This window comes from Rhinatrema bivittatum, chromosome 8 (genome assembly GCF_901001135.1).
Source record: "Rhinatrema bivittatum chromosome 8, aRhiBiv1.1, whole genome shotgun sequence".
NCBI classification, from domain to species: Eukaryota; Metazoa; Chordata; class Amphibia; order Gymnophiona; family Rhinatrematidae; genus Rhinatrema; species Rhinatrema bivittatum.
In genome coordinates this window covers 78,212,309-78,236,576 of record NC_042622.1, presented here as the reverse complement: position 1 = coordinate 78,236,576, position 24,268 = coordinate 78,212,309, and the positions used below count along the sequence as shown (strand labels likewise).

The following is a 24,268-nucleotide window of genomic DNA, read 5'->3' as shown; positions in this document are numbered from 1 at the left end:
GCAAAAAGGAGAGGTGACAAGGGGCAGCCCTGTCTAGTACCTCGGCCAATAGAGAAGGACTCCACATAACCACCATTGACCTTTACACGGGCATGCGGATGTTCATAAAGCTTTTTAATCCAATTAATATAATGAGCTCCAAAAGCCATACGTTGTAATGTATGAAAAAGGAAAGACCAATGAACCAGGTCAAATGCCTTTTCAGCATCTAATGATAGCAAAACAGCTGGTGTGTGTGTGCTATGTGCCAGGTCAATAATATCTACTATTCTGCGCACATTGTCAGCAGCTAAATGTCCAGGTACAAAACCGACTTGATCAGAGTGTACTAGACACGGTAGAACTCCGTTTAAACGTGCTGCTAAAACTCGCGCCAAAATCTTTTGATCTAAGTTTATTAACGAGATGGGTCTATACGATCCACATTTAGTGGGATCACGACCTGGTTTGGCTATGACAGATATGCCTGCTGTATTAGCGTGTTTAGTAATGGAGCCTTGCCCACATAAAGAGTTAAACATAGACGTAAGGGGGCCCACTAAAGTGGTAGCCAGGGTACAGTAGTATGCACTAGTAAACCTATCCAAGCCCGGTGCTTTTCCCAATTTTAAATTTTTGACAGCCTCCATGACTTCCATTTGCTCAATGGGTCTATCTAGAAACTCCTGTTGGTCCTTTGAGAGAGCTGGAATAGTCACTGTGTCCAAATATTGAACTATATCTGAGGCATTGATGGTATCATCTTTGGCATAAAGTGTGGCATAAAAGTCGGTGAAAGATTTACGAATGTTATCCTGAGATGTGGTTTCTAGCTTCCCCTGATTGTTATGAACTTTAGCTACAATTATATGGGCTCGTGCGGACTTCAATCTTTGAGCAAGGTACCTCCCCGCCTTATTACCTCCCTCGAAGAAGCGCTGCCTAAGCATATTTAGATGATGGCTAATAACCGCATCATCAAGGGCTCTAATCTCATCCTTCACGTGTAGCATATGATTATAGATAACCGTAGAATTAGATGTTATATGTTGCCATGTTAGAGTAGCCAGCTTTGCCATTAAAGAGGTACGTGTGCGTTCACGTTCCCTGTTGCAGTAAGCTGCCCGCAAGATAAGTAAGCCTCTCGCCACAGCTTTTGAACACTCCCAAACAATAGAAGGAGACATGTCACCCTGTTGATTAGTCTGAAAATACTCTTGCATTTGACTAGCAAGATAGTGAGTGAATTCTTTATCGTTGAGTAAAAGAATCATTAAGTCGCCATGAGCGAAATCCCCTATCCGGGTCCTGGAATTGGACATTCACCCATATTGGGGCATGGTCGGACCATGTGATAACATCAATCCCCGTGGAGTGTATATTATTTTGTAAATATGCAGATACAAATAGGTAGTCAATATGCGAGTATGTACCGTGAGGAGATGAAAAAAAAAGTATAGGAGCGGGAGTGGGGGTACCTCTGTCTCCAAATATCTATTAGACACCATTTGTCCAAAAAAAATTGCCATTCCCTTCTCATACTACAAGCAGCTCCACTTTTAGCAGAGGTATCAAGTCTGGGATTTCTGGTAGCATTAAAATCCCCCCCTAAGATCAAATCCCCCTCCAGATGTTGTATAAGAAGCTGATCAATAGTGGACAAAAATGATAGTTGATTGGTGTTGGAGAAATACACATTAAGTAGTGTGATAATCCAAGATCCAACCCTAATTTTTAAAAGGATATATCTGCCCATTGGATCAGAGACCTGCAACATTAACTCATGGACAAAAGAATCAGAGATCAGTATGCCCACTCCTGCATATCGAGAGTTTTTGTTACTAGCCGCCCAACATGAGCAGGTATATGATGGGAAAGATAATAGACGCTCATAACATTTTCTAACATGAGTTTCCTGCGTGAAGGCAATAATAGCTTTCTGACTTCGTAATGCCTTCTTTAATAGTAAACGTTTTCTTGGAGTATTTAACCCCTTCACGTTATGGGAAATAATGTGAGTCGCCATCATAGGAAACTGAAAATCTTGGCCCAGAACGCAGAATCGAAGAAACCGTTGGTGGTCTGGACGGATGCCTATGTGAAGGTAAGCTTCCTTAAGATCCAGCAATGCTAGAAATTCTCCCTTTCTGACCGACGCAATGACCGACTGAAGGGTTTCCATGCGAAAGCGAGGTACCTTTAGACATTTGTTCACACTTTTGAGGTTTAGGATGGGCTGAAAGGATCCCTCTTTCTTTGGCATCACGAAGTAAATGGAGTAGCGACCCTTTATTTGTGCCTCTGGAGGAACTGGGACGATGGCCCGTACCTGCAGAAGTCGCTGCAATGTCTCCCATACCGCTGCTCGCTTGGTTGCAAACCCGCAGGGGGAAGACAAGAAACCAATCCCGGGGCCGATGTGCAAAATCTAAAGCGTAGCTTTGTTTTATCTCAGGTCAGCACCCACTGGTCTGTAGTCACCTTGGCCCACTCGACAAATAGGAACAGCCTGCCCCCTACCGCCGGTACCGAGGAGTGGACCGGCGCCCCTTCATTGTGAAGACTTGGACTCTGGGGAAGGCTGAGCCGAACCGGTTCTGCAGAATCTTCGGCCCTGAAATGCCTGGGACCAGGATTGTACTGGACAAAAGGAAGAGCTGGGTGCCTTCGCTGGTTGATACCGCTGATTCCCTCAGAATCTGGCCCGAGACGAGAAGGAACGTCAAGAGCGAGGTCTGTCCTCCGGCAAACAATGAACCTTATTGTCTCCCAGGGATTGAATCAGATCTTCCAAGACCTTTCCAAAGAGTAGCTTACCCTTAAAAGGCAGAGATTCCAGCTGCGCCGTAGACGACACGTCCGCTGACCAGTTTCTTAACCACAAGAGCCTACGGGCGGAGACCGCCAAAACCATGGACCTTGCCGACGTCCGCAAGAGGTCATGAAAAGCATCAGTGCAGTAAGCCACAGAGGATTCGAGGCGGCCCGCCTGTGCAGCCTCCTCATCCGAGAAGCCCGCATTGGCCTGTAATTGCTGTACCCAGCGGAGTCCTGCTCTCATTGCAAAGTTACTGCGTATAGCCGCCTGAACCCCCATGACGGAGACCTCAAAAATCCTTTTGAGTTGCACCTCCAACTTCCTGTCCTGTAGGTCTTTGAGCGCCGTCGCCCCTGTAACTGGGATCATGGTTTTCTTGGTGACAGTGGAAACCGCCGCGTCTACCTTAGGCACACGCAACATATCCAAAGCCTCCTCTGGCAGAGGATACAGCTTATCCATGGCCTTATTGACTTTCAACCCGAGATCCAGGGTATCCCATTCCCGGAACAAGTCCATAGCCGAGAAACAGAAAGGAAAGGCGGTGGCAGGACCTCTCAGGCCCAACAACACAGGATCCATCTTACCTACCTTGGATTCCTCCGGAGGGCTGTCAATGCCCAGCTCAGCGAGAATAGCCAGGATGAGCGGAACAAACTCCTCCTTGAGAAAAAGGTGAACCACCTTAAGCTCATCACCCTCCGCGGCCTGCGAGCCTCTCTCCGCCTGCTGTGGATCAGGATCCGCATTATCCGCTCCATGCGGAATCTGGGGTTGAGAATCCGGATCTCCTGGATATGAGTCTTGCTCTGAAGAATCAGTATCTACCTGAGGACCCCCAGTGTGGAGGGGACACTTAGGCTTAACTGGACCCGCACCCTTATGAGACCTAGCGTGCTTGAGAGCATGGGACCTAGTCCCTAGAGAGACAAGTTCCCCCCCCCACCCCCCATGCAGCTTCCCTGCTTTTCCTGCCTTAAAAGCTGAGGGGTAGATTTTCAAATAGCGAATTGGCCTACTTTTGCTGGCGCATCAGGCGCAAGCAAAAGTAAGCTGGATTTTAGTTGATACGCGCGGAGCCGCGCGTATCTGCTAAAAACCTGGATCGGCGCGCGCAAGGCTATTGATTTTGTATAGCCGGCGCGCGCCGAGCCGCGCAGCCTACCCCCGTTCCCTCCCCTCACCTTCCCCTCCCTTCCCCTACCTAACCCACCCACCCGGCCCTGTCTAAGCCCCCCCCTTACCTTTGTCGGGGGATTTACGCCTCCCAGAGGGAGGCGTAAATCCCCGCGCGCCAGCGGGCCTCTTGCGCGCCGGGACGCGACCTGGGGGGGGTACGGAGGACGCGGCTACACGACCTGGGGGCGGGTACGGAGGGCGCGGCCATGCCCCTGACCGCAGCCACGCCCCCGTACCCGCCCCCAAAACGCTGCTGACACGCCCCCTAAATGCCACGACGACCGGGCCCGCCCCCGACACACCCCCCTCGGAGAACCCCGGGACTTACGCGAGTCCCGGGGCTCTGCGCGCGCCGGTAGGCCTATGTAAAATAGGCTCACCGGCGCGCAGGGCCCTGCTCGCCTAAATCCGCCCGGATTTGGGCGGATTTAGGCGAGCAGGGCTCTGAAAATCCGCCCCTTTATGCAGGAAAACTATGAACTCAGAGGAAAAAGATGAATCAGAGGAGTCAGAAGCCCCCTCAGGGCTGTCTTCCTCGGCAGGGGAAGCAGGCTGCACCGTTTCTCTTTCCTCAGGGAGTCTCTGCGGAGAAGAAAGCTGAGGTGGTAAACAGCCCTCCCCCATGGCTGCCTGAGTAGCAGCGTGGAACGTCTGCAATATGGCCTCCGTTCCCGCTCTTAGCTGAAACAGATCAGATGCAGGCTGAGCAGCCTCAGCTGATACAGAAGAGACGCACAATGGCTTAGCTTTTAGCACTTTTTTTTTTTAATTTCCCTGCAACTGAGAAGCCCTCACACCCAGTAAACATTCAACACACAGTCCCTCACGGCCGAGCCGCATGCGCAACACGCAGCAGCCCGCAGCATTGTAAAAGCCGGCTGTAAGAGAAGAACTACAAAAAAAAAAAAAAAAAAGAACCAGCCCCCCCCCCCATATACCAAAAACGTGGCGAAAACCACCCCCGCAAGGAGAGGGAGAGAGACAGCCGGATACTAAAATGAAAGCAAAAACAAAACTTTCTTTTTTTTTTTAAGTTAGACTTGCCTGAAGTGGTCCAGGGTGCTGATCTGTTTCGGTGGCGTGAGCCGGGCTCCCCGGTATCGCACCCAAGCTGCCCAAGGCGAACAATAGGGTCCTCAACCCTCGGAACCTTCGTTGGCAGCTGCCTCAATACCAGCAGGGGATGGCCCTCTCAGGACCTGCCGACCCTCTGGGAGTATGACCACAGAATTGCTGTTTTGTTTTGTTTTTTTTAAATCAATCCACTAATTTAGACAAGAAAACTATCACCTAATTCTGACTATCCCAGAAAAAAATACCCCGACCAGATTGTAGGTTTTGCACTTCCACCATCTGCTGGAGACAGAGTAATACTGCTGGACTGTAGGTGGCACTCTCCTATATAAGGTGGAGCTTTGTTTTAAAAACATCTGTCTCCATCTGCTAGAGGGAGGGCAAAACCCAGTAGTCTGGACTGATCCAGGTAAGTACAGGGAATATAGTTTTACCAACTCAAACATTTTAACTAAAAATGGACAATAAAAATTTATATTCAAGAGGTGTGTGAACTGAATCTGGCAGATCAGGGTGTCTATCGTCTTGTGGCACTTGAGGACTAGAGTTACCTGCCCCTGATTTAAATCTTGGCAAACCATTTCAAAAAGGTTGCCTATCCCTGCATTAGCAAGTATCCACTTTGATCCAGGTGACACTAACAGCCAGAGCCGAATCCCATCCCACACGCTTTCTTCTTGCAGATTAGAAGGCTCCATGCAACTTCTCATGCACTCTCTTACCGGATTCCATGTGGTTGGGATGGCCATGAGGTCTGTAGGATTTGCTGGAAGTGGAGCAGCTGCTGCTGCTGTGGGTTAAACATTTCTCTAGGGTCAATGCCAGCAACCTGTGAAAAGCAGAAAAGATTGGAACTATGGCTCCCTAAACTCCAAAATCCCTCTCCCAATGTTAACATCACTATCTAACCTTCTTTCCCCAACCCAATTCAGAGCCCCCATATCACTATCACCATCATCCAGCTTAAAGGTCGCTTCCCCCCACTGCTACCATTTCCAGCTGCTCCATATCCAGTTTAGAGCCCTCTTCCCCGACCACTAACACCGCTATCTTCTCCGCGTCACCAGCCCCCATTTCCATCTAACACCATGACCTGCCCCTCTTCCACCCAATTCATAGCCCCTTATCTCTCCATTAAGCTCAGCCTCTTTCCCCACCATTAACATTACCACCACCCGCCCTCCCTCACCCAGCTCAGAGCTCTAACCCCCTCCCTAACACCACTACATCAGCGCCTCCCACTCCATATTAGTTACTATATAAACAACACCATATACCCGCTCCTTCCCACCACTAATAGCACCATGCATCCTAACTCCGTTCTCCAAATCAAAGTCCCCACCACCACTAATAGCACCATTTACTCCTCCCCTCCTAACTCAGAGCACCTGCCCATACCACTAACATCACTATCTGTCAGCACCACTTTTTGCCCCCTTTCTCCTTCGTAGGAACCGGACGATTAGCGTACACACAGCGCAACCCAGGCAACAATCAGCGATCTCGGTCTCACACTCTCCACCCCTAAAGCCCTGGAGAGGAACGGCATCCAAATAAGCCTCACCCTAGGCCTGTCCCCGTAAAGCTACCAGTTTCTCCCCCATCTCCCGAAAGACTGAACTGTGGGCGTCAGTTTCTGGCTTCTCGCCCTCACTTCTTTGTGACCTCATGCGACGCGCATGCTCAGTAGGGCTCCCAGTGTCACGTGGGAGGTGACGCGGAGCTTGTTGGTCCGGAGGTGAGGCCGCCAATATATGCAGTGGCTTGACGGTGCTATGGGCTTCTGTAAGACACTGGTTAGCACGCTACTCCAGTACAGCTTGCAGTAACTTTCAGGCCGATACAGTAAAATGCGCTCACCCGAGTGCACTGTTTTACCCGTGGTTGGGTACGCGTCCTTAACGCATGGAAAATGCACGTCCAACCCCCCCCCCAAAAAAAAAAAAGAAAAAAACAACTAATAGCGCTCATCACATGCAAATACATGTTGATGAGGCAATTAGTTATGCATCCTGGATAATGAAAAAAAAATGTGCGGCCAAGCCACACATTCAGGCCCATACAGTACGGAGCGCTCAGCCAAGCATACCGTTTACCACATGATTGGCTGCGCGTTTTTGACACGCGACTATTACCCCTTATACTGTAAGGGGTAATAGCACATTGAAACAGTAATCTTGGTCTCGCTCTCTCAATCCCTAGAGCCTCCTTATTATTAGCAAAGAGGTGGCTGTCTGCGGGTCCCGACAATTGTCATTCTATTTTACTGGCGTCAGTTTCCGATCCCGCTGACAACCACAGGTTAAGAAAATGGACACCGGTAAAATTGAGTGGCTGTTTTTCTAACCTGCTGACTGGTGGGCTGATTTTATATTTCCCTGTACGTACCCGGATCAATCCAGACACCTGGGTTGTGACTCCGCACCAGCAGATGGAGACAGAGCAAAACTTGTCGGGCTTCCCTACATATAGTAAGGTGCCACCCACAGCCCCTCAGTCTTACTCTGTCTCCAGCAGATGGTGCAGGGTCACTCACAGCCTCTGGGATCCCTGGGGTTTTTTGTTATAGTCAGGGATTAGTTGTTGGAGTTTGGTAGATTAAAAAAAAAGGAGTACTCCGAGCGGGACTCTCCGGGTCCCACCCGTAGTTTGTGGCTCTGGTACATCCCAGGTGTCTGGACTGATCCGGGTACGTACAGGGAAAGGAAAATTAGTTTCTTACCTGATAATTTTCGTTTCTGTAGTACCACGGATCAGTCCAGGATCCTGCCCGGGTATACAGCGTTGAAGATACTGAATGTTCTAAGTTTTTCTGAAGAACGGAGAGTCCGCTCGGTTGATTCGGTTGTTAAGGTTCAGTTGTTTCGATTGGTTAGCCTCTGGTTCAGGATGTTTTGTTCCGGCTGGGGGTTTTTGTGAAATTGGCCCTGCTTAGGGCAATCTAGTTAGTTAGTATGGTTGCAGTTTTGCTTTGACATTACGTAAGACTGAGGGGCTGTGGGTGGCACCTTACTATATGTAGGGAAGCCCGACAAGTTTTGCTCTGTCTCCATCTGCTGGTGCGGAGTCACAACCCAGGTGTCTGGACTGATCCGTGGTACTACAGGAACGAAAATTATCAGGTAAGAAACTAATTTTCCTTTTTGATTCCTCCGACTTAATATCACTAGGATATTAAGTTGGAGGGTATACAGAAAAGCAGTATTTTCTGCTTTTCTGTACACTTCCAGGTTGCTCAGAATTTAACGCCTGCCCATGGGCAGGCGTTAATTTCTGAGAATAAAATGTGCGGCTTGGCTGCATATTTTACTTTCAGTATCCCAGGTGACTTTACTCGTGGGTAGGCGTTAAATTCTGAGCAACCTGGAAAAGTTTACAGAAAAATAAAAAATCAGCTCGCCGGTCAGCGGGTTAGAAAAATGGGCGCTCAATTTTACCGGGTCCGTTTTCCTAACCTGTGGCTGTCAGTGGGTTTGGAAACGGATGCCGGTAAAATAGCTAGGGATAAATTGTGCGTCCATTTCATCGGGCACCCAGAAGAAGTGACTGTGTGCGGGTTAGGAAAACGGACGTTCAGTTAATGGGTGTCCGTTTCCCTAACCTGACCACCAGCAAGATTATTTTTTCATGATGCTTCCTGTGATTCCTCCTACTTAGTATTGATCGTGTATTGAGCCTTGTGCACAGGCTAATGAGCTCTTGGACACGTGTTTTGTATGTGCTAGGCTAACACTTGATGCAATAAGGGGATTGGCAATTCTAAAGTGTGCATCCAAACCAGCACGTAGCTAATAGCAATCATCACATGTAAATGTATGTAGATGAGGCTATTAGCTATTACCCCCGATGCAAAAAATCACCGTGCACCCAATGTGCACATTTTAACACAGAAAACTTAATGCGCTCCAAGCCATCTGAAAAACCTCACACATAGCCACAAAAAAAGCCCAAAATACTGCTTTTCCTGTTCTTGTTCTTGTGTTCTGGTCTTGCTGTGTTCCTGCCTCTCTCCTGATTCCTTGCCTTGTTCCACTGTTCCTCCTTGTCTGGCCTCTGCCTTGCCCTTGACTTGCCCTTGTCTCGCCTTATTCCCTTCTCATTTGCCTGTTGTATCCCCATCCATGTCTTCGCCCTTGACCTGTCTCCTCTTGGCCTGATTTCCTGGACTCTGACCTCTGCTTTGGACCCTGACCATTCTGGATTGCCACCTGGACCTGACCCCTGCCTTGGACCTGACCTCGCCTTGTCTGCTGCCTGCCCCAACCACTGACTTGTCTTCTTGTATCCGTTGTCTGCTGCCCGCCCTGATCTTTGCCTGACTTTGCACTCTTCTTCTTTGGATTGTCCGAGGGGCCCACCTAAATCCTGCCGGCTGCCAGATCCCAAGGACTCCACCTGCGGAGGAGGTGACTCGTGTAGACTCCCGGATGATTGTAAACTACAGGCTAATTTCAAACACTCCTTTCCTGGTCAAGGTTTATTTATGCACAATAATTCATAATCCACCCATTTCCCAGACATCTGTTCGGGGTGGTTTATGAAGCAGCATACACCATTAGCAAGACACATTGCACACGTAAAAGAGAAGGCAGTGTTAATTCAGATCCAGGAATTTTCAATTGACCAAGAGACTTTGATCCATGTCAATTAGGTTGTAGAGAGAGACATGGGACAGAGATGCTCCTGGTTGCTGTTCTACGTGATCTTTTCTGTGCAGCTGACTGAGGCGATCTTTCAGCTGTTTTTCATCTAGTCAGTCACCAGCTTTTGGAAATGGGGATCTGTGGGTCAGTTTTAGTCTGATGTATCCCTTTTGTTTTTACAATTGTGTACAATTTATAACATTGGGGAATGGTAGGTAATCCCCATTCTCATTGCTACGCAGGATTCCTCAGGGATCACACCTCTCTCCTATATTAATATTTTCCTCAGAACTTTGGCGATTGTTAATAGAATTTTCAAAGTGGGAATTCATTTATAAATGGATGACATCCATTATATGCAACCTTAAGAGTGGAGAGCAAGGGGTCTTTGGACATTCTTAATGGATGTCTAGGAGCAGTGTGGAGCTGGGCTTTGGAGAACAACCTCAAATAAGATGGAATTTTTGGTAGCTACACTATTAGGAATTTATTAGGAACGGAATGATGAATAAAATGGAGAATGTCATAGTACCTCTGTATCGATCCATGGTGAGACCGCATCTTGAATACTGTGTGCAATTCTGGTTGCTGCATTTTAAAAAAGATATAGTTGCATTAGAAAAGGATCAGAGAAGTGCAACCAAAATGAAAAAGGGGATGGAATGGCTTCCCTTTGAGGAAACGTTAAAGAGGTTAGGACTGTTCACCTTGGACAAGAAAAGGTAGAGGAGGGATATAATAGAGGTCTATAAAATCATGAGAGCTCTAGAATGGGTAAATATGAATTGGTTATTCACTCTTTCAGATAATTCAAGAACATAAGAACATAAGAAAATGCCATACTGGATCAGACCAAGGGTCCATCAAGCCCAGCATCCTGTTTCCAACAGTGGCCAATCCAGGCCATAAAAATCTGGCAAGAACCCAAAAACTAAGTCTATTCCATGTTACCATTGCTAATGGCAGTGGCTATTCTCTAAGTGAACTTAATAGCAGGTAATGGACTTCTCCTCCAAGAACTTATCCAATCCTTTTTTAAACACAGTTTTACTAACTGCACTAACCACATCCTCTGGCAACAAATTCCAGAGTTTAATTGTGCGCTGAGTAAAAAAGAACTTTCTCCGATTAGTTTTAAATGTGCCCCATGCTAACTCCATGGAGTGCCCCCTAGTCTTTCTACTATCCGAAAGAGTAAATAACCGATTCACATTTACCCATTCTAGACCTCTCATGATTTTAAACACCTCTATCATATCCCCCCTCAGTCGTCTCTTCTCCAAGCTGAAAAGTCCTAACCACTGTAGTCTTTCCTCATAGGGGAGTTGTTCCATTCCCCTTATCAATTTGGTAGCCCTTCTCTGTACCTTCTCCATCGCAATTATATCTTTTTTGAGATGCGGCGACCAGAATTGTACACAGTATTCAAGGTGCGGTCTCACCATGGAGTGATACAGAGGCATTATGACATTTTCCGCTTTATTCACCATTCCCTTTCTAATGATTCCCAACATTCTGTTTGCTTTTTTGACTGCCGCAGCACACTGAACCGACGATTTCAATGTGTTATCCACTATGACGCCTAGATCTCTTTCTTGGGTTGTAGCACCTAATATGGAACCCAACATTGTGTAACTATAGCATGGGTTATTTTTCCCTATATGCATCACCTTGCACTTATCCACATTAAATTTCATCTGCCATTTAGATGCCCAATTTTCCAGTCTCACAAGGTCTTCCTGCAATTTATCACAATCTGCTTGTGATTTAACTACTCTGAACAATTTTGTGTCATCTGCAAATTTGATTATCTCACTCGTCGTATTTCTTTCCAGATCATTTATAAATATATTGAAAAGTAAGGGTCCTAATACAGATCCCTGAGGCACTCCACTGTCCACTCCCTTCCACTGAGAAAATTGCCCATTTAATCCTACTCTCTGTTTCCTGTCTTTTAGCCAGTTTGCAATCCACGAAAGGACATCGCCACCTATCCCATGACTTTTTACTTTTCCTAGAAGCCTCTCATGAGGAACTTTGTCAAACGCCTTCTGAAAATCCAAGTATACTATATCTACCGGTTCACCTTTATCCACATGTTTATTAACTCCTTCAAAAAAGTGAAGCAGATTTGTGAGGCAAGACTTGCCCTGGGTAAAGCCATGCTGACTTTGTTCCATTAAACCATGTCTTTCTATATGTTCTGTGATTTTGATGTTTAGAACACTTTCCACTATTTTTCCTGGCACTGAAGTCAGGCTAACCGGTCTGTAGTTTCCTGGATCGCCCCTGGAGCCCTTTTTAAATATTGGGGTTACATTTGCTATCCTCCAGTCTTCAGGTACAATGGATGATTTTAATGATAAGTTACAAATTTTTACTAATAGGTCTGAAATTTCATTTTTTAGTTCCTTCAGAACTCTGGGGTGTATACCATCTGGTCCAGGTGATTTACTACTCTTCAGTTTGTCAATCAGGCCTACCACATCTTCTAGGTTCATAAGAACATAAGAACATAAGAAAATGCCATACTGGGTCAGACCAAGGGTCCATCAAGCCCAGCATCCTGTTTCCAACAGTGGCCAATCCAGGCCATAAGAACCTGGCAAGTACCCAAAAACTAAGTCTATTCCATGTAACCATTGCTAATGGCAGTGGCTATTCTCTAAGTGAACCTAATAGCAGGTAATGGACTTCTCCTCCAAGAACTTATCCAATCCTTTTTTAAACACAGCTATACTACCTGCACTAACCACATTCTCTGGCAACAAATTCCAGAGTTTAATTGTGCGTTGAGTAAAAAAGAACTTTCTCCGATTAGTTTTAAATGTGCCCCATGCTAACTTCACAGTGATTTGATTCAGTCCATCTGAATCATTGCCCATGAAAACCTTCTCCATTACGGGTACCTCCCCAACATCCTCTTCAGTAAACACCGAAGCAAAGAAATCATTTAATCTTTCCGCGATGGCCTTATCTTCTCTAAGTGCCCCTTTAACCCCTCGATCAAGGACTAGGGGGTACTCCATGAAGTTAGCAAGTAGAACATTTAAAACAAATTGGAGAAAATTCTTTTTCACTCAGCGTACAATTAAACTCTGGAATTCATTGCCAGAGGATGTGGTTAATACAGTTAGCGTAGCTGAGTTAAAATTTGGACAAGTTTCTGGAGAAGTCCATAAATTGCTATTAATCAAATTGATTTGGGGAATAGCTACTGCTTATTACTGGCATTAATAGCATGCTTCCATGGTTCATAGTCCACTGTTCTAACCACCAAGCTACTCCTTCATGTCACAATGTAGGCAAATGACATTTCCTATACAAATTACTGCAAGACTAACCATGCAGTAATAGATGTGAATAGCTGAAGATGATGCTTTCAACCTATATTGGAAATACCAAACTATAAGATATACCAATTACAGCAGATTTTTTAACCAAATAAAATTACAACAAGGCAGTAAAAGAACAAGTTTTCAACCCCTTTTTAAAAATGTCATCATGTCCAGGGAAGTTGATTCCAGAGAGCTATATACAGGTGTTATGGTTTTGAGGTGTTTGAGTGGATTCTTGGGTACTGTGGAGGTGATCACGCCCATGGGGAGGAGCCCCATGAGGAACTACAGTACTAGGCTAGACTCGGGACGCACAAACACAGAGACTCGTCTTTTATTATACAGCTGATGTATACCACCAGAGGTGGCATTAGTGAGGTGATCCAGAGGTAGCAGTCCTGGGACCCATCTCACAGAGATGGTATAGGGAGATCCGGATGCAGGTTCCCAGCACAGCAGAGTTGTAGATGAGACAGACTGAGAATGTTAGATTACTCACTAGCAAGCCGATACAGTAAAGTTCGCGGGAGAGCAGGCGAGTGCCCGCTCTCCCAGCGTGCGCACAGGCCATTCTCTTGTGCGCGCGATTCACTAAAACAAAATATTTAAATTAGGGCCCGCGATAAAAAGAGGCGCTTGGGACACTAGCACGTCCCTAGAGCCTCTTTTTGGACAGGAGCGGCGGCTGTCAGCAAGTTTGACAGCCGACGCTCAATTTTGCCAGCGTCGGTTCTCAAACCTGCTGACAGCCACGGGTTCGTAAACCAGACACCGGCAAAATTGAGCGTCCGGTTTTCAAGCCACGGGCCGATTTTACTTTTTTTTTTTTTTTTTTTTATTATTTTTAACTTTTGGGACCTCCGACTTAATATCACCATGATATTAAGTCGGAGGGTGTACAGAAAAGCAGTTTTTACTGCTTTTCTGTGCACTTTCCCGGTGCCAGCAGAAATTAACGCCTACCTTTGGGTAGGCGCTAATTTCTGAAAGTAAAATGTGCGGCTTGGCTGCACATTTTACTTAGTGAATCGCGTGGGAATAACTAATAGGGCCATCAACATGCATTTGCATGTTGCGGGCGCTATTAGTTTCGGGGGGTTGGACGTGCGTTTTCGACGCGCTATTACCCCTTACTGAATAAGGGGTAAAGCTAGCGCGTCGAAAACGCGCGTCCAAACAAAATTTTAAAACCAAATACAAGCCATTGATTGTTTTCCCCCTCCCCCTTCCAACCCCATATACATTATTCAGTTTGTTCTGCCTTTAAACAATATTTCTAATCAACAATAAACCCTCTACCCCAGTATCCAGGAGAGTAACCTTTCATGAAAGTTCTTAAATCTTTTTCGACAAAGGCATATGCATTCTATGACCAACAATAGGTTTTACCATTGAGAAATGAAAGAAGACCTCCACTTTGACCTCTACATATTAGTCTAACCTCTAGTATGATAAGAATCAAATCCCAGAAATATTATAAATGTAATATAATATTCCTTGTAATGGTAGGTAGATGATATATAAAAGCTTGCCAGATTCTTATCGTTTTATCATATTTTTTCTGTGATGAGGTTCCCTGTACGTACTAGGGATGTGAATCGTTTTTTGACGATTTAAAACAATCGTCAGATATATTTTAAATCGTCAAAAATCGTTAGAGCCGCGATACAATAGCAATTCCCCCGATTTATCGTCAAAAAATCGTAAATCGGGGGAGGGCGGGAAAACCAGCACACCAAAACAACCCTAAAACCCACCCCGACCCTTTAAAACAAATCCCCCACCCTCCCGAAGCCCCCCAAAATGTTTTAAATTACCTGGGGTCCAGTGGGGGGGTCCCGGCACGATCTCCCGCTCTCGGGCCACAGCTGCGTTAATAAAAATGGTGCCGGTGGCCCTTTGCCCTTACCATATGACAGGGCAAAGGTAGCGCCGGCGCCATTTTGGTTCCTGTCACTCGACGTCACAAGTGCAGGAGATCGCTCCCGGACCCCCGCTGGACCCCCAGGGACTTTTGGCCAGCTTGGGGGGGCCTCCTGACCCCCACAATGTTGTAATCCGGAAGTGGATCCTTAGGCCGACCGTCGTTGGGAGGCGGTCGGGAGGCAGACACGCACAGCCGTGGAAAGCTCTTCGCCTGGAAACCCGTGACGCCCCCAGAGGAGCTGTGAACGCCCGGGTCGCTAGGACTTAGGTGACTTCGCCCTGGAAGTCCGAGGTCCCCCCAGGAGGAGCCCGTAGGGACCCGGACCGCTGGGACTTAGGAGAGAGGCTGGCGTGGAAGGAAACCCGGACCGGAACTGGAACAGGAGTGAAGGCAGGAGAAAAGGTGAAGACAGACCGTGATCAAGGCAGGCAGCTGGAATCAGAAGCGAGTGTCAATCCGTGGTCAAGGCAGGCAGCAGGAATCAGAAGCGGGAGTCAGTCCGTGGTCAAGGCAGGCAGCAGGAATCAGAAGCGGGAGTCAATCCGTGGTCAAGGCAGGCAGCAGGAATCAGAAGCGAGGGACAAACCGTGGTCGAGGCAAGCAGCAGGAATCAGAACAGGAACGCTGAAACTGGCAAGCAGGAACAGGAGAACCTGGAACAGCAACTAACTCACAGAAGTGACCTCGTTGCAAGGCAAAGCAGGAAGGGCTGGAGCCGACTTAAATCCCCCGCCTGTGCTGACATCATCCAGGGGGCGGTTCAGCACATCCGGGTGCTGGACTGTCAAAAGGCCGGCCCTCGCGCGCGCACGTTCCCCTCCGGGGGAGGAGTCATCTGCGGGACTCGGCGTCTCCCACGAGGCAAGACCGTCGCCATGCGGCCAGGCCGGCCCCGGATCCCGCGGCTCGCGGCAGGACCCCGGACCCCGCTGAGGAGGTAAGGACCCGGTTGCCAACGCGGCGACCGGGGCCGTAACACACAAGACTTGCCAAAAGTCCAGCGGGGGTCCGGGAGCGACCTCCTGCACGCGGGCCATATTGCCAATATTCAAAATGGCGCCGGCGCTATTTTTGCCCTCACTATGTCGACATAGTGAGGGCAAAAGTAGCACCGGCGCCATTAACAAAAAAAACCATGACGATCAGATTTCCCTACCCCCCCAGCCAAAATCGATCGATAAGACGATTGAGCACACGATTCACATCCCTAGTACGTACCAGGATCAGTCCAGACTGCTGGGGTTATGCCTCCCTTCCAGCAGATGGAGTCAGAGAGAAAACTGAAAAGCACCACCCATATATCCCAGGGTGCCACCTGCGATCCCTCAGTATTTTCTCTGACTCCAGCAAATGAGAGACATACCCTGCGATCCTGATCTTGGTTCCCTTGGGGCCTTGCCCCACCAGGTTTGAAAAAAAATAAATATTAATAAATTGGAAAAGCTTAATACAGTTTTTAGCACCTGTGACTGGGTCATTTAAAAAAAAAAAAAAAAAAAAAGGAGTAAAAGTTGTGACTTTTTCTTTTATATCTCACAAGCAGCCATCTGTAGGCAGGCTCGGCAGGACTGGGTCCTGCTTGATTTTCCCAGAGTTTATTCTGGCCCGGTGAGCAGAGGGGGAGGATTTACCGGTGGGCCGGTCACTCTCCCCCTCTCTCAGAGACACTACATTCCTCTGGGCTTCCCCCCCCCCCTGCCGTTCCCCGCGGGCTGAGAGTAAAATAAATAAATAAAGGTAATTTGGTCGTAGAGGTACTTAACTGGAGCTGCTCTTTCTTCCTCAGCCGCGCCTGCCTTCACTCCCGGGCCTCCGGAGGGGGTGGAGCTCTCCACCCGGCTGCAGTCAATGCCTAGGGGAACGGCATGCAGCTCCTGCGGAGAGCCAGGGTTCCGGCTCTCCCGCAAAGGCCTCTGCTCCCGGTGCCTCACCGGTGGCGAGGGGCCTTCGCAGGGCATCGATCTGCCACGGAGGACCATGAGGCAGGGAGGCAGGAGCCGAGCTCGCTCCCGGTTAGCGCAGGAGCGGCGGCCATTTTGTCTGCCTCTGACGACGATGCGGCTGACTCAGAGGAGGGAGGGGATCTCCCCCCTCCATTATCGCCACCTCACAGGCTGTGCGGCTTGCCGGCAGGGCCGGCTCCTCCTCCAGACAAGGCTTCAAGGGGGGCCTTAAAGCGGTGGCAGCCTTTTTCTTCCAGGTTTATTTTATTGATGCACAAAGCCTTCCTGGAAGCAGAGTCTGACTGGGATTTTCAGTCTCCCATCCCAGTCAAGGCCCCGAGGGCCTTGGGGGATAGGTTCCCGGGTAAGATACCCGATCTAGTGGATCCGTTTTTGCCAGATCCTCTGTCTCTGGACGATAAAGGGGATGTGGTCTCTCCGGTGGAGGGGGATGATCCACAGGTCCTAAGACTGTTCCGTAAGGAGGAACTGGACCACTTAATTTTGCATGTGCTCCAGGAACTGGAGCTTCCGCTTTCCCAGGATACTTCGGAGGTCTCCACGGGTGATGCTGCCTTAGCGGGGCTTTGGGATCCACCGCAGACGTTCCCTTTTCACCCAAAGCTTTCGCAGATTGTGTCACGGGAGTGGGAGGCTCCGGAGGCTTCCTTGCGGGTCACCAGAGCTATGGAAAAGTTGTATCCACTCCCGGTCGAGATGCTCGACCTCCTTAGGGTTCCCAAGGTGGATTCTGCAGTCACAGCTATTGCCAAGCATACTACTATCCCGGTGACTGGAGGCACAGCGCTGAAGGATCTTCAGGATCGGAAGTTGGAGGTGTTGCTTAAGCGCATCTTTGAAGTGGCTTCCTTGGGATTCCGTGCGGCGGCTTGCAGTAGCCTGATGCAGCGGGCCTTACTTCGATGGGTGCAGCAAATGTTGATGGCCCAAGATCTTCCCCCTGGAGAGGCGGAACAGGCAGCCCGCATGGAATCAGCTGTTGCCTACATGGCTGATGCCCTCTATGATCTCCTCCGGACCTCGGCGCACACTATGTCGTCAGCTGTCTCTGCGCGTCGCCTGCTGTGGCTCCGGAACTGGTCGGCAGATGCCTCTTCCAAATTCCAGCTCGGATCTTATCCTTTTAGAGGTAAGTTTTTGTTTGGGGATGAGCTGGAGCAACTTATTAAAGCCTTGGGGGACAACAAGGTGTATAGGTTGCCAGAGGATAAGCCTAGGGCAACCCGCTCTACTGGTGGCTACCGTGGCCGTTTCCGGGGGCAGTGGCGCTTTAGGTCAAATAGGGGGGTTTCGGGCTATGCCCCTCGCCAGTCTGCTTCGAGAGCACAGTCTTGGCCATCTTCCTTTCGAGGCAGGCGGCCTCAGCGAATGGGAGCCCATGCCTTTGCCAACAACAGCAAACCCGCGCAATGAAGGGACGCCGGCCCATTCCTCCATTCCGAACATCGGAGGTCGACTGTCCCACTTTTACGAGGAATGGGCCCGGATTACTTCCTATCAGTGGGTACTAGATATTATAAGTCGCGGCTACGCTTTGGATTTTGCTCGTCCCCTCCGGGATCTTTTCCTGATATCGCCTTGCGGGCCACCACACAAGCAGCAGGTGGTGCTTCAGACATTGGAGTGCTTGAGGGCTCTCAGAGCCATTACGCCCGTTCCTCCATTGGAGCGCCGGACCAGTCGTTATTCCATCTATTTTGTGGTACCAAAGAAGGATGGGTCCTTCCGCCCGATTCTGGACCTAAAGCAGGTCAACAAAGCTTTGCGCGTACCTTGTTTTCGTATGGAGACGTTGCGGTCAGTCATTGCGGCGGTGCACAAAGGAGAATTTTTGGCTTCTTTGGATCTGATGGAGGCATATCTTCACATAGGGATTCAGGAGCGCCACCAACGATTTCTCAGGTTCATGGTCCTGGGGCAGCACTATCAGTTTCGTGCTCTGCCCTTTGGCCTGGCAACTGCTCCTCGCGTATTCACCAAGGTGTTGGTGGTTGTAGCGGCGAGCTCGCGTCGGAAGGAATTCTGGTGCATCCATACCTGAACGATTGGCTCATTCGGGCAAAATCGGAGAAGCTCTGTCTCGCGGCGATCCGTTCGGTGGTGAGTCGTCTGCAGCCTCTGGGTTGGGTTGTCAACCATGCCAAAAGCCAGCTGATAACCACTCAGGTGATAGAGTTCCTGGGAGCTCGATTTGATACATTGGTGGGCAGAGTCTCCCTCCCCCTCGATCGCATGGAACAGTTGATGTTCCAGGTTTGGCGTCTTCTCTCTCTCGCCTCTCCAGTGGTATGGGACTATTTGCAGGTTCTTGGGTATATGGCGTCTACCCTGGAGTTAGTCCCTTGGGCTTTTGCTCATTTAAGACCGTTGCAGAGAGGGCTGCTCTCGCGTTGGGATCCCAAGTCGGAGGAGTACCAGGTCCCCCTGCCTCTGATCGAACCGGCCCGGTCCAGTCTGTCCTGGTGGCTCAATCCAGATCACCTGCTGAAGGGGGTCTACCTCGAGAGCCCCCAATGGATAGTGGTGACGACAGATGCCAGCCTCTCCGGTTGGGGAGCAGTGTGCCAGTTGAGGTCGGCTCAGGGCCGTTGGACCCCCTGGCAGACACGATGGTCCATCAACAGGTTGGAGACCAAAGCGGTCCGGTTGGCCCTACGACATTTCTTACCACTACTATGCAACAAGGCGGTACGGATCCTCTCCAACAATGCGTCCGCGGTGGCATACATAAACAGGCAAGGAGGCACCAGAAGTCGACCCGTGTCCAACGAGGCCGATCTGTCGATGAAATGGGCGGAGCGCCACCTCGATCGGATTGCGGCGTCTCACATTGCCGGTGTCGACAATGTTCAGGTGGACTTCCTCAGCCAACAGTTGGATCCCGGAGAGTGGGAACTGTCGGAGGAAGCGATGAGCATGATAATATGGCAATGGGAGATTCCGCACCTGGACCTGAAGGCGACTCGTCGAAACGCAAAGGCGGCTCGCTTCCTCAGTCTTAGACGAGACCACGGGTCCAAAGGGGTGGATGCCCTGGTTCTCCCCTGGCCAACACACGTCCTTCTTTATGTGTTTCCTCCATCGCATAGAGTCTCACCAGGGGCCGTTAATTCTAGTCGCTCCCGAGTGGGCCCAGAGGCCATGGTTTGCCGATCTGATCAACCTAGCGGCGGACGGTCCGCTACGGTTTGGTCACCTACCCGGCCTGCTGCGTCAGGGCCCAGTATTTTTAGAGCAGGCACATTGATTCTGTCTAGTGGCTTGGCTTATGAAAGGAGACGCTTAAGGAGAAAGGGATACTCGGAGGCAGTTATTTCTACGCTTCTCCAAGCTCAAAAAACTTCTACGTCTCTTACCTATGTCAGAGTCTGGAAAGTCTTCGATTCCTGGTGTCGTGAGCTCAGTTTGTCCCTTCGCCGGGCCACTATCATTGACATCCTGTCATTTCTGCAGGACGGTTTGCAAAAGGGCCTGTCTTACAGCTCGCTCCGGGTTCAGGTTTCGGCCCTGGGCAGTCTCCGTGGTAAAATTGATGGTCGTTCCATAGCGGCTCATCCGGATGTGATGCGGTTCTTGAAGGGGGCTAAGCACTTGAAACCGCCGGTTCGAGCGGTTTGTCCATCTTGGAGTTTAAACTTGGTTCTCCGATCTCTTTGTGGCGCACCTTTCGAACCGTTAAAGCGAGCGACTCTTAAAGACTTGACGCTTAAAGCGGTGTTTCTTGTGGCCATTTGTTCGGCTAGGCACGTCTCTGAACTTCAAGCCCTATCCTGCCGCGAGCCTTTTCCTCGTATTTCGGATTCCGGTATATCTCTTCGCACAGTACCTTCTTTTTTGCCTAAGGTATTTTCGGCCTTTCATGTGAATCAATCCGTTGAATTTCCAGCCTTCTCGGAGGAAGACAAGGATTTCCAGAGATTGGACGTCCGTCGGGTCCTTTTGCGATATTTGGAGGTTACTAATCCGTTTCGATTGTCAGATCATCTCTTTGTTCTGTGGAGCGGTCCGAAGAAAGGGGTGCAGGCTTCTAAGACTACTATCGCCCGATGGTTGAAGGACACTATTGCCTCTGCTTACATATGCTGGGGGCGTTCAGTACCGGGGGGGTCTTAAGGCGCATTCTTTTCGGTCTCAGACGGCTTTATGGGCGGAAAGCCAGTGTGTCTCGCCGCAAGAGATTTGTTGGGCAGCCACGTGGAAGTCCTGCCAGGATCTCCATCAATACAGCTAACTACTCAGTGAGTACTAACAATCTCAGTCTGTTCCACCTTCAGCTTCAGCGCTTGGAGTCTACATTCGGGTCCTGCCTCTGCTACCCTGCACTGCCTTTCATCTACTCAAGAGTGGGACTGGTCTCCTCTGCCGAGGATCCCTGGACTGCTTCTACTGGGTTGCCTTACTACTGTCCACCCCGGGCAGTACCATCAAGCTGTATAATAATTACAAATTCTCTGTGTCTGCATGTATAGAGTCTAGCCTAGTACTGCGGTTCCTCACGGGGCTCCTCCTCCTCAGAACGCTAACAGATTGCTAACTACATGGATTCGGCTCAGCTCACCGCCTTACAGGCCATTCCAGGCCTAGCCCAACGAATCTCCGAACAACAGAACTCGTTGGACAATTTGACAGTTGCCTTTAATCAATTACATGCACGGATGAATACACCGACTACCGCAGGTAAAGAAGCTACACTGTCTGAAGTGACGGTCAAGTCTACAGTGCCTCTATCTGCTCCGACACGCTTCTCGGGTGACGTTTGGAAATGTAGAGGATTTATTAATCAGTGTTGCATGCGCTTCTCTCTGCAACCTAACCATTTCCCCACAGCATATGCCAAGACCACTTATATCCTATCGTATCTGGACAGAAGAGCGCTGGCTTGGGCCTCACCGCTGTGGGAGCGCAATGACAATATCCTGAATGAGCTTGCCGGGTTTCTTGAACTGTTTAAGTCAGTCTTTGATGACCCTGCCCGGTATTCAACAGCAGGATCAACTTTGGTTCATCTAAAACAAGGTAATAAACCTTTATTAGACTTCGCCATCGAATTCAAGACATTGGCTTCTGAATTACATTGGGACCAGAGGTGCCTAAAGACCCTATTCTTTGAAGGCCTGAACTCCCGGTTGAAAGATGAACTGGTGACTCGTGAGATGCCTGAGACTTTAGCAGAACTGATGAACTTGGCAGCAAAGATTGATCGCTGAATTCGCGACAAGGTTCAAGAGGTCAAGAGTCCCAGAAGACCACTTCAGGGAGAGACTCGTGTTAAGTCTGTACCCAGGCCTACACACCCAGATCCTGTTGCTGGCGAAGAAAAACCAATGCAATTAGGCCGCAGTCATTTGACTTCTAAAGAGAGACAATTTCGAAAGATGTCGGGACTATGTATGTATTGTGGACAAGCTGGTCATGTTGTACAAACATGCCCTATATGTCCGGGAAATTGGCAGACCTAAGTCCTGTGGGAGGACTCTTCTTAAGTCTAACTGCACCCTCTCCTCCACTCTCTCTTCCAGTATCTTTAATCTGCGGGCCTTTGGAATTTCAGACTCTTGCCTTAGTGGACTCTGGGGCAGGGGGAAATTTCATTTTGAAACATCTAGTGGAACATTTGCGGATCCCTACCACTACTATGACGCCACCATTACTTTTGTCCTCTATTCATGGAGAGCCCTTACCGGGTGAAGTAATCCTGCTTACAGAACCAGTGAGTTTACGTACGGGTGCTCTTCATACTGAGACTATTTCCTTTTTTGTGCTAGAGAAGGCCATGCACCCTTTGGTACTTGGGCTACCTTGGCTGCAGAAACATATGCCACAATTCAACTGGGCCACTTTGGAGCTTTCACGTTGGGGTCCAGATTGTCATGGCAAATGCTTGATGGAAGTCTCTCCTATACCATGCATGCCAACTACCCCGTTGTTGCCTGGGCTGCCGCCTCATTACGCATCTTACCAAGATGTATTCTCAAAAGAAGCTGCTGAAGTGTTGCCTCCACATAGATCATACAACTGCGCAATTAACTTGATGTTGGATTCGTGGATCCTTGGGCCGGCTAGGACAGTTGGTGGCTCACTGAGGAGGTACCCAGTGGGTGTCGAAGCCGGGAGGCGGCACAGACAGCAGACCAAGAGATCTTCACAACTGGAGACCCGAGGTTCCCCCAGGAGGAGTCCGTGAGGACCCAGGCTGCTTGGACTTACGAGTTGTCTCCTGTGAGACAACTCCATCCAGGGGATGGAGATGAAGAGCTGGAGCCAGGAGGCCAACTGGAACTTCACCACTGGAAGCCCGCGGTCCCCCCCGAGAGGAGCTCATGAGGACCTGAGCCACTTGGACTTAGGCGAGGCCTCCTGGACGAAGCCGAAGTCGGAAGCCAAAGGACGAAGCTGGATCAGAAGTCTGTGGATGGAAGCCGCAGTCAGAAGCCAGGAGTCAGAAGCCGAAGTCAGAAGGCAAAGGATGAAGCTGAATCAGAAGTCTGTGGATGGAAGCCGGTGTCAAAAGCCAGGGGTCAGAAGCCAAAGGATCCGAAGCAGCAGCTAGCAAATCTTACCAGAGTGAACCTCGTTGCAAGGCAGCGTCTGACATCATCTGGGGGCTGTCCTGCTTGTTCCCGCGCTGGCCCCTTTAAATCTGGAGCTCCTGTGCGAGCGCCTAGGGGGTGGGGCCAGCCACGACAAATCGGCAGCGTCTCCCTTGAGGAAGGAGCGCCGCGGGAGAGACCCCGATGGGGCCTGCCGCCCGGGACAGAACAACAGCAGGCCGGGCCGGCCTCAAGTGGAGGGACCAGGGCACAGCCCTGTACCGTAACAGTACCTCCCCTCTTACGCCCCCTTCCTGGGGGGTTTGCCTTTGCCGGATGATCCAAGTGGAACTGGTGGAGAAGGTCCTTGTCCAGGATGTTAGAGGCTGGTTCCCACGTGTTCTCTTCGGGACCGTAGCCCTCCCATGAAAGGAGGCACTCCCACCTGAGGTGTTGGAACCGTACATCCAGGAAATCCTTTACTTGGTAGACCGTATCCTCCTGGGCTGTGGGAGCAGCAGATTCAGGAATCTTGTTATGGAAGACGGACAAGACCAAAGGCTTGAGCAACGAGACGTTAAAAACGTTATGCACTCTGAGCGTAGCGGGAAGGCGAAGTCGGTAGGAGACAGGACCCACCTGTTCCATGATGGGGAATGGGCCAATGTATCTCGGAGCCAAGCACATAGATGGAATCCGCAGGCAAAGGTGTTTGGTACTTAACCATACCTTGTCCCCGGGAAGGAATGCTGGGGCGGGACGTCACAGAAGGTCCACGTACTTCTTCTTCGTGACTGTGGTGCGTTGCAGTTTCTC

The 24,268-nt window shown here is 49.5% G+C and overlaps 1 protein-coding gene across 2 annotated transcripts in view; it reads right to left on the bottom strand.

Moving 5' to 3' along the window:
• The window catches only part of CIZ1 (CDKN1A interacting zinc finger protein 1), a 190,089-nt gene extending 183,333 nt beyond the window's left edge, over nt 1-6,756 (bottom strand). For both annotated transcript variants that reach the window (XM_029611592.1, XM_029611593.1), the window contains exons 1-2: nt 6,615-6,756; nt 5,773-5,879 (exon numbers count right to left, since the gene is read on the bottom strand). In XM_029611592.1, coding sequence (XP_029467452.1) covers nt 5,773-5,855 — 83 coding nt within the window. In that variant the 5' untranslated portion in view covers nt 5,856-5,879; nt 6,615-6,756. The remainder of the gene's footprint in view (nt 1-5,772; nt 5,880-6,614) is intronic.
• Between the last annotated feature and the right edge of the window lie 17,512 nt (nt 6,757-24,268).